The sequence below is a fragment of the Acomys minous genome, assembly GCF_964271855.1.
Source record: "Acomys minous genome assembly, chromosome: 8".
Classification (NCBI taxonomy): Eukaryota; Metazoa; Chordata; class Mammalia; order Rodentia; family Muridae; genus Acomys; species Acomys minous.
In genome coordinates this window covers 11,493,081-11,503,499 of record NC_140489.1, presented here as the reverse complement: position 1 = coordinate 11,503,499, position 10,419 = coordinate 11,493,081, and the positions used below count along the sequence as shown (strand labels likewise).

General features: G+C 54.4%; 1 protein-coding gene across 1 annotated transcript in view; it reads left to right on the top strand.

The window, feature by feature from the left end:
* Positions 1 to 5,929: 5,929 nt before the first annotated feature.
* The window catches only part of EML1 (EMAP like 1), a 173,396-nt gene continuing 168,906 nt past the window's right edge, over positions 5,930 to 10,419 (top strand). The window contains exon 1 of the mRNA XM_084793524.1: positions 5,930 to 6,079. Coding sequence (XP_084649650.1) covers positions 6,052 to 6,079 — 28 coding nt within the window. The 5' untranslated portion in view covers positions 5,930 to 6,051. The remainder of the gene's footprint in view (positions 6,080 to 10,419) is intronic.

The window sequence follows — 10,419 nt, the reverse complement described above, 5'->3', positions numbered from 1 at the left end:
TAGAAGGGGAGGGTGGCTGGGTCAGCTCTCCCCCCCTTCTGCCTCTGATGCCCTCCCCCAGGGGTGGGGCGTGGGGGGTTGCTGCCTCCCTGCCTGCCTCTAGGCAATGGTGACCTTTTCTGAAAGTTCCCTCCCTTGTAAACGTGGACACAGGAATGTGAGGAGGACATGGGCTCGGAATATACGCTCTCCCCTGGCAGGAAGCTTCTAGTATTTACAGTCTTGGGTGGGCAGTTTATACTTCCCTAGACTTGAGAGGCATGCTGGGAATTCTTGCTGCCATGGGTGAGGTGTGGGTTCTGAGCCTCCAAGAGCATGGAGTCTAAAGGGCAGCTGGAGACTCCACTGGATGCCAGCTCACTGGGAAGGGGCCACCTTGCTGTGTTCAGAGCTGGGCGTGATGGGTAGGAATGGGGCCAGCTGCAGCGGGAGTATCATGTCCTTCCAGGTGACCGGTCAGGTTCCAGGCTCTATCCTGAGTGGGGATGGGTGGAGTCAGAGGATCCAAATTTGCTTCCCACTCCCTCTTTAGGTCTTGGCTGAGGGTTTAGCCCCTAGTACCAGGGCAAAGGCTGCCTCTATGTGAAAGACCCCAGGGAGAGCATCAGTAGAGGCAGCCTTGATGGCCTGTTGAACACTACAGAAATGGTATGTTTGGGTTAAGCTTCCCCGCAGTGCTCATGAGGTCCCAGTTCTATAGACGCAGCTTGGCAGGGGCTGGGGGGGGGGGCGCTTTCCCTGTTACAGGGCCCAAGGCAGAATGAGGGCCTCAACATCCAGGTGCCTTGTCCAGGACAAGAAGCCTTCCTGTGAGACTCTTCCTGCTTTCACCACAAGGTAGGCTTCCCAGGGTCCTGAGCCAGATGTGAGGGCTTTGACCTGAGGAGCCACAGGCTGGCTGCTTCTCTTCCCACCAGGCACACTAGAGTAGCTGGCCTGGCCTGTTTGGTCTCTCTCCTGGCCTAGAGCCTAGAGGATACCCCAAGAGTATTTTACTTAGGTGCCTGGGCTGGGCCAGGGGGCTGGGCATGCAGGATTAATTTCCAGAGCTGTGCTGGAGTACATAGGTGTGTGTGTGTGTGTGTGTGTGTGTGTGTGTGTGTGTGTGTGTGTGCGCACACACACATGCCTGTGCACTTCCCACGTGCATATGCTTCCTGTTGTTGTGTATGAGCCTCATACATGTAAACCCCTATGTATGTGAACTTATATGTGTGTGAGCCCCATGGGTACACATTTGCGTCTGCTTGGGTCTCTCAGCATCGCTGTATGTTCCCATAGTCTCCTCTTTGCATATGTGATGCATGAGAGTCTCCATGCATATCTGCATGTTCATGTGTGTGTGTCTCAGGCTGTGTGTAGCGGGATGTGACTGACTTTATCCTAGTTGGAGGAGGTGTCTGTTCCAATCAGTTGGTGGACAAGTGAGAGCACTGCTCTGGGCTAGCCTTAGCTAAGTAGTCTTCCTCCTATGCATAGCACACGCATAGAGGCCAGGCCTCCTCCACAAGGCTACCAGCTCAGTGCAGTTCCATTCAGTGCGGGCATGTACCAACCTTCAAGTCCCACCCACTGAGGTGCCAGGGTGGGGGCGGGGGAAGCTGTATACTCTCTCATCTAAGGTCAAGAGAGAACGAGGTTTATGCCAGATGTGGTGGCGCATGCCTTTAATCCCAGCACTAAGGAGGCAGAGGCAGGCATGGATCGCTGTGAGTTTGAGGCCAGCCTGGTCTACAGAGTGAGTTCAGGACAGCCATAGCTACACAGAGAAACCCTGTCTCGAAAAACCAAACTAAACCAAACAAAGAGAGAAGGGGGTTTCTAGAAAGGATGAGATACTGGATGCCCAAGGCCTGGCCAGGACTGATGAGCTGGAGGCAAGTAAGTGCCCCAGCGGGAGAGTGGGTAGAAAGTGGGCCTCCGCTCTGACCCTGTCACCCAGACTCCAGGCTCAAGGCTGGGCCCCACTGATGTCCACACAGGGGTGGCTGTTCATACCTTATTCTTCTTAAAAGGCCTTAACTCCTGCCAACCTCTCTCATCCCTCCTGAGACCCCTTGCCATTCTTGGGGAGCCATGAAGTCTTCCTCACACCAGGCCTTTCTCCTGCCCCCTCCCAATCATTCCCTAAGTCTCTGCGAAGCTGTTGCCTATAGAATACCACCCTGACCACCTGCCCCGCCTTCCTGACCTCAGCCCCTCCACCTGCAGCAGCTTGGGCCCTCAGGAGACTGTACCGAGCCCTTGCTAGAGCTGATGGGAGTGGCCACCAGCAGTCGTTGGAATTTCACCAGGTGCTCGTGAGCGCTGGGAGCTGGTGGGGTTAGCTGTCAAGGTCGGCACAAACTAGCAGAAGCTCGACTGCACATGTACAATTGCTTGCCTCACATGCGTATACACACTCTATGCAGGTAAAGCCCATGTATGTATACAGGTGCATGATTACATGGGAGCACATATGCACAGCATCGCATACATATCCTACATGCCGACTACCAAGCACACGTGTGCACACATGCCCACTCACTGGCTCCATACATTCTCATACATGCAGTGGGCTCATTTCTTGCTATTATGACTCAAGGGCAAGATAATCAAGTTGTCGTTGTTGGTGGTTTTTTTTTTTTCCTCCTAACACATGTTCCCACAATAAAGAGAACAGGAAGGGACTTGGGGCCAAGGACAGGAAGAGGAAGTGGCCTGCACACAGGAGCCAACACTGGGCTCTCCCTCTGGGTGGGATGTAGAGCCAGACAGAGAGACGGCTCCAGAAAAGGAGGCCGAAGGCTCCTTGTGACACATTGGCAGTCCCTGACAGGGAGGATATTGAGGTTGGGCCCAGGCTTGTCCAGCCATCCAGAGGCCCCTGTGGAGCTGGCATCTGACCCTTTCTCTGTGTGTGTCACCAGGCTCCTTCCAGCCCTGGGCCTGCAGTCTGCCCACCAGGGCTAAATGTGAGCATCTCCGTGCAGCCTCCTCCTTAAGCCCCGCTGTTGCCCATACTAGGCCAAGCTGCATACCTGACGCCCTGGCTGGGTCTTCGGCAGTCTCTGAGGCCCTTGCAGTGAGTCACTGCACTCCTCTATCCTGAAGTGTACTCCTGTGAAATGAGCCTATCCCAAGAGCCCAGAGTAGAAGGTGAGATCTGAGGCTGCGCACACCTGATGGCACGTGGGACTCTCCTGCCCACTACGTAGCTTAAGGCCAGCTACACATGAGGTGTCCACTAGTGCTTCCAAACCTGGAAGGAGAGGCACTGAGAGGAGCACCATAGCCCAAAGCCACAGAGCAAGGCAGGTTCCAAGAGGCAGGTCTGACTCCCCAACACCCTGCCTTCTGATGGCTACCCCTTTCCTGGTCACCTCCTTGGGGACACAGATGGTACCTACTGTGACTTGCTGTATTACCCAAAACTGTGGACACCTGGCACTATTAACTCCCACTGCCCTTACCCTCTGTCTTCATTTATCTTGGGGCTCAAGGTTGCAGCAGGTTCGTGACCATTGTGGAAGGGAGCCCGGCAGCAGCAGCAGGCAGGCAGGCGGGCAGGCAGGCAGGCAGGCAGGCAGGCGTGGCGCTGGAGCAGGAGCTTGGAGCTCACATCTTCATCCGCAAGCACAAGGGAGATCTAAGTGGGCGTGGCACGGCTGACATGGGCTCTTGAAACCTCTGAGGCCAGCCTCAGTGGCCCGGCCCCTCCAATAAGGCCACTGGCTGCTAATCCTTTCCAAACAGGTCATCAACTGGGGACCAAGTGTTCAAATAGATAAACCTATATGGGGGCCATTCTTATTCAAATCACTGCACACCCAAAGGCAGGACCCCTCCCACTGTGAGGTGAGATGCTGTCCCATCATCCAAACTCTGATCTCCCCAGTGCCCACGCTGATACGGCGAGCACTGGGTGGTTTCAGCCTGGGTCAAGGGAGAAGAAGACTTGCAAGGCAGAGGCGATAGAGACCTCACGGATCTGCAGACTGTCCGGAGTGTCTGGATTTGCTTTCTCTTTTATCCCTTAAAATTAAAGCCTTAGTTGGCAGGGACCCAGTATGGCCATCAGTTCCAATTTACTAGTCACCCTCAAGGGGACTCTAACACTATTTTCTCCAGCCCCACCTGATGCCTGAGCTTCCTCTGTAGACCTAGCCAGGCTGCCCAGCTTTGCTTGCACACTTCCAGTGGTGGTGAGCATATCGCCCATGAAAGCAACAAGGGGTCAGCACAGTGGGGCCCAGGACCTGGCCACAGCAAGGTCAGAGTTTGTACAGTGGTGTTCAGGGGCAGTGCATGCGCAGTGCAGGGGCCCTGAGTTGCCTCTGGGCAGTTAGATGAGAAGAGGAGGAAGGAGGAGGGGGGAGAGGGGAGGGAGGAGGAAGGGGAGGAAGAGGGGGAAGGAGGAGGGGGAAGGGGGGAGGGAGGAGGGGGGAGGGAGGAGGGGGGAGGGAAGAAGGGGGAGGGAGGAGGAAGGGGAGGAAGGAGGAGGGAGGAGGAGGGGGAAGGGGGGAGGAAGAGGAGGAGGAGGGAGGGAGGAGGAAGGGGAGGAGGAGGAGGGAGGGAGGAGGAAGGGGGGGGGAAGTGCTTGGCATAGGGAGCAACATGGACCAGACCGGAAGACCTGGGGCCTTTTGCACAGTTTGAATTCCTTTGCAAGCCTCTGCCTTCCAGTGGGCCAGTGCCGGGTGAGGATGAGATGCAACTTTTCAGCCCTCCTTCCTCCCTTTTCCTGGAAAGGACTTCCTTTGAAAGCTGGTAGCCTTAACCCTCTGTGGTCTTTGAGCTAGGAAAGGCCTCAGAGGCCATATAAAAGTTGCCAGGAGGCCCCAGAACCATTTTTCTGAGAGTTCCTAGCCCTTAGCACAAGTATTTGCCTCCTCCTCCAGGAAGCTTGCCTGACTTCTCCTGCCTTGAACGTTTCCCTCCACAGGAAAATAGACTTCCTGCCTGGGCAGTGGCATCACCCTCAGGCTATGCCAGGGACCCCTGCCAGTCTCTTGCTGGGGTTTACCACCGCTTCCCTTTGTACCTGCTGGCTCACGGTCCTGGAATGGACGCTGTAGCCAGACAACACTTTCAGGGACAATATGAGAGCATTCTTGATCTCTCTGATTGAGTTCATTCCCAGATCCACCCCTCCACCCTCCACCCTCAACCCCTTTTTCTTTAAGCTGTTTCACTTGGTGAGTCTCACAACTGGAGTGACCCCAGATGATGCCTCTGGGATCCCGGGTCCTCCACTAGAACTGCCCATTGCCTTGTGGGAGCCAGGAGAGGGCTGCATGGTCTCCTGACACAACAAGTTCACACTAAGTATATGTGGCTGTGTGTTCCCTCAATCTTATGTTTCTTGTGTGAACACAGAAGTCACCTCACTTCCTGTAGGGAGCTCCTCTCTTCCTGAAGCTCCCCAACATGTGGGGAGCTGAAAGCACCCCATGCATGTCCAGAGGTGTGGGTGCTCTCAGCTAAACAAAGGCAAGGCTTCCTATGCCTTGGAGACAGACAGCCTGGCTCCAGATCCCGGTTACACCCCTAGAGGGCTGGTTTCCCTTCAGGGTCATTTAACCCTGTCTATGACATGGACCTAATGTGATTGTCTGCATGCCTCCTGGTGCCAGCATGCGTTCCCTGGCGGCACCCCTTGATTCGCCTTCACTAAATGCCCATAAATGGGCCTGGCTTAGTAGGTGGGACCAGCCCCAGCAGGGAGGGAATAGGCATTCCATAGTCTCCAGAGCTGGGTTTCTAGGGACTGGTCCAGCACCCTGGGGTGCCGTGGCTTCTCAGGCAGCATTCCGGGGCTGCTGAGGAGAGGCCCCAGACAGGGGAGGGCAGTGCCTAGAATTATCCACCAATCGCACAGGTTCCTGGCACTGGGAGCGTGCTCTTATCTGCCCAGCCCAACATGGGGGGGTGGCCAGGCTGGCTGAGGCAGGACACTGCCTAGGGGCTGGACACAGAGCAGTCCCAATCCACGCTGGGTGGGTGACGGCTGTTGAGGGCTCTGATTGTCCTTGCAGGCTGGTGGCCAGCTGGCTGCCCATCTCCCCCACCATGTCGGACGGCGAGGGCCCCTCAGCTGGTGAGTGGCAGTGCTATATTTACCAGCCATGGCTCCGGTTGCAAAGGCAAGGCCTCCGGTCACCAAGGGCACCGGGCCCCCCACGGGCTGCAGGCAGCAGTGAAGTAGGGACCCCTTCTTAGTTTGACACTCGGGAGCTGCAGCCCAGCAGAGGCAGTTTGAGTTTCAAAGCTGAGCCTTGGCTGCACCCCTTATTTCCTTTCTGCGGGAAGCTGTACCTCTAGCAAATTTCCAGGCTGGTCAGCCTGGAGAAAGGACAGTGCTGACCACAGGGTGCAGGATCGAGATGGGGGACTGGGCTTCAAAATAGGTGCAGGGTGCATGGCCTCTGATACCATATGTAACAGGAGGCTTATAAACATTAATCTGAGGCGGTCTCATACATCCTACGGGGTTTCCTGGGATCCTGAACCCATTGGGATGTCCTGACTCAACTCTATCAGCCTGTGGTCAGCTCCAGAGAACACCTTCCGGGCTAGAGAGGGCTGGGGACACAGGAGAGAGGAGATGCAGTCAGGTCCTGGTCCAGCCACATGTCCTGACTTGTGGGGATTGGCTGTCTCAAATAGTGGGAGCTGAGGACAACACACTCGGTGTTTACTGTGGGACTCTGGAGTAAGTGGCCCAGGCTCTGATCTCTAAACTGTTACCTTCAGGTTGTGTGACATTGATTAGTTCCTTTGCGTTTGCAGGTGATGACGGGACTGTGGTTATGTACCTAAGCCACAGTTTGTGAAAATTATAATAATGTATAAAAGTGTCTGCTGGTGCCCAGTGTATCATGACCACAGTGGTTCCTTTGAGACAGGATGGGTGGGTACTGAGAGCTGGTGCTCAGAGGCACACATGGCCTAGGCATCTCCCTGAAGTGGCGTCCTTGGTAAGACATGGCTCAGCTCTGGCCCGTACAGTCTTTATCCTAAAAGCTCACCTCGGTGATTCTTAGGCATTCGCAGCCATGCCAGGCTGTCCCAGGAGGCACTGTGCTGTCTGATGGACAGTCTGGGTCTGGCTCTATGTGTGCATGTGTGCTGGGAGGGAGACATATTCAAAAGCAGCCTGACCTCCCCCGTTTCCACTGGGCGCCAGCAGAGCTGGCTGCCAAGCATTGCTGGTGGCGCTGTGTAGGCCACCGGTGCCTGGGGAGCCGCCAACAGCAGTCTCTGGCTGACCAGGCCCCACACCTGACACAGACCCGGAATAGCTCACTCCCTGCACCAGGGACACAGCCCTAGTTTTAGCAGTTTGTAAAGCTACCCGTATTTCAGGAAGGCCTTAAGACAATATTTAGCCTGCCAAGGCAATGGTGTGGCACTGAGCGAATGCATGTGTTGGGCCTGGGGGGCCAGGACTTGTCCTCTCTGTCCCTTCCTCGACTAGGAGGGGGGCACTAGGTCCTGGCTTGCTGATTTGCTTTGTCATGGCTCAGCAGAGACCCTGAGCAAGCTCCTAGCGTCATTTTTTTTTTCTGGTTGTAAAACACAATGCAGTGGTCTTTCTCTTCCTTATATGGGTCTGACACAGAGCCTTTGTCTGTGAATATAAACAGTCCTGCTGAGGAGGCTGAGGCAGGAGAGTTTAAAGCCTGAGGCCAGCTTCAGCTACAGAGCGAGACCCTGTCTCAAAAAACAAACAAACAAACAAACAAACAAACAAACAAACAAAACAGCACAAAATGAATCAAGACACCTTTCCCCAAACAACAACAAAGAACCTGGTCTGTGGGTGCAGCATTGGGGGAGCTCCGTGCTGGAGTCTCCTTGAATATATCCCCCTGACATTCAGGCTTCTCTGGGACTCCTGCCTCCAGCTTCAGACCCAGGAGACTCAGGGCCTGTGACAACAGTGTCAACGTTCTGGAGACCTGTGCATCTTGGGCACAGCTCCACTGTTTTCTCATTATTCCAAAGGGTCAGGGAAGTGGTTCTGCTCTTTGTGCTTCCATAAGAGTAAGGGACCCCCCCCCCCCAGCACGTAGAAGCATTGAAGCATTGAAATGATGCCACTCCTCATTAGCAGTGTGACAAATGAGCGCCAGCACAGAGAAGGAAGTGAAGGGACCAGGACACCTTCCTAGTCCTGAGCACTTTGGACCAGACTTTACTTGCCTGGAGGCAAGCTGCATCAACTCCGCTGTATAGCTAAGAAACAGAAGCCAGAGGGCAGATAGCATGCCCAAGGGCATCCCACAGCTATAGGGTCTAGCAGAGGCTTGAACCCACCTCCCCCATTCCAGGGGCTCAGTACTCAGGTCCTTAGTCCAGGAATGTCTTCCTGCCTTCAGCCACACCCCCTTTCCAGGAGAGCCAGGTAGCTCACCATAGTCTTCAATCATCTGGAGCCTGTTTTTAAAAAATGTGGTACCTTGTTAGGGCATCCGGAAAATTCCGTCAAGAGGGGAGCACAGCAGGCGGTGCAGGCGCTGGGATTTATGGCCTTATGCCTGGGCGGGCAAGCCTGGAAGAGGCTAAGGTTACCCAGGAGTCAGCATTGTATTTATAGCAGGAACTGCCAGCCTACTGAAGATGCTGCCTTTCCATGCCTGCCCTTTAGACTGGGCCCTACTTCCTGGGTACAGGGGAGCCATGGATGCACCACATGCCCCAACAAAGCCTTAGTTTCATCACTGGTAAAATGGAGACTAGCCCTATCCCTCAGCAGGTCTGCATTTAACATCTTCTGGACATACAGGCCCTTAAGGGACTGACTGATTCCATACACCCAGACATTCCTGTGTCCTGTCCCTTTCAGTTGGGAGAGTATCCAGGACTCTGGGCTGTCAGTTTCTCTGTGCTTAGGGGGAAAATGAAGCAACCAATCAACTCTGAGCCCTAAGAGCATGCTGCTGCATTATCAGAGCAGTGAATGCAGTCAAACTGGCCCAGAGTTCAAATCCTGTAGCCTTGGACAAGTCCATACCTGATGGGTGAACATTTGTCTTGTGGGAGAGCATGGTGTGTGTGTGTGTGTGTGTGTGTGTGTGTGTGTGTGTGTGTGCGCACATATGCACGCATGCATGTATAAAAGTGTTTGTGTGTGTGTTGAGGGGACCTGTACCTGAGTGTGTTGAGGGGACCTGTACCTGAGTGTGTGGTGGGGACAGTAACTGTGTGTGTGGTGGGGACAGTAACTGTGTGTGTGGTGGGGACAGTAACTGAGTGTGTGGTGGGGACAGTAACTGAGTGCGTGGAGGGGACAGTAACTGAGTGTGTGGTGGGGACAGTAACTGAGTGTGTGGTGGGGACAGTAACTGAGTGTGTGGTGGGGACAGTAACTGAGTGTGTGGTGGGGACAGTAACTGAGTGTGTGGTGGGAACAGTAACTGAGTATGTGGAAGGGACAGTAACTGAGTGTGTGGAAGGGACAGTAACTGAGTGTGTGGAAGGGACAGTAACTGAGTGTGTGGAAGGGACAGTAACTGAGTGTGTGGAAGGGACAGTAACTGAGTGTGTGGAAGGGACAGTAACTGAGTGTGTGGTGGGGACAGTAACTGAGTGTGTGGTGGGGACAGTAACTGTGTGGTTGGTGCACTGCAACTCAGCATATTGTTGGTGCACTGCAACTCAGCATATTGTTGGTGCACTGTAACTAAGTGTGTGGTTGGTGCACTGTAACTCGGTGTGTGTCTGGTTGTTGAGTGACCTGTTTCTTTCTATGTAGCTTCTTTGTACCTTGAGACATTGCTGCCTTTGATACTTTTGTAGGGAGGTTTGTTTTCTCACCATCACCTGCATTCACAGTCCTTTGAGAAGTTATTCAGCTGAGAGGGCCTCTGACATCCTCACAGGTCCCTTGTCCCCTGCAGCACTTGGCTCTCTTCCTCAGTTCAGAGGCATTTTCCGAAGAGCAGGGCTTGAAGATATTGGGGGGCCCTCCATAGCCCATTTGGTCTCTCCAGGCACACAAGAGACCCAATTTCTTTCTCCCAATGCCTCATGTGGCGTCCCTCGACATGCAGCAAGATAGCCTCACCTCTCTCCTTCTCCTGGACGACCACTTCAGTTTCCGACTGGAGGCTGCCCCCAATCCATGCTGTCTCAGACCCCCTGTGCCTCCCAGGACAGGCCTAACAGCTGTGCCTGCCCTGGTTTCAGACACTTTGACAGGGACAGAGAGGACCCAGGGACACAAGGAAGCCTCCAACATAACTTAAGGCCACCGGCTCCAGAAATGGACTGGGCTAGCCTGGATCACTCTAAGGATCTGAGCCAAGCCTTATGCTGGCCCCAGAGAAAGAGTAGTGACATGATTACAGTGTCCCCAAGGCTTGGAGACAGCAAAGCTGCTTGGGTTCTGTCCTCTCTGTGGCTGCTGACCGGATGATTGACACCCGCCTCAGA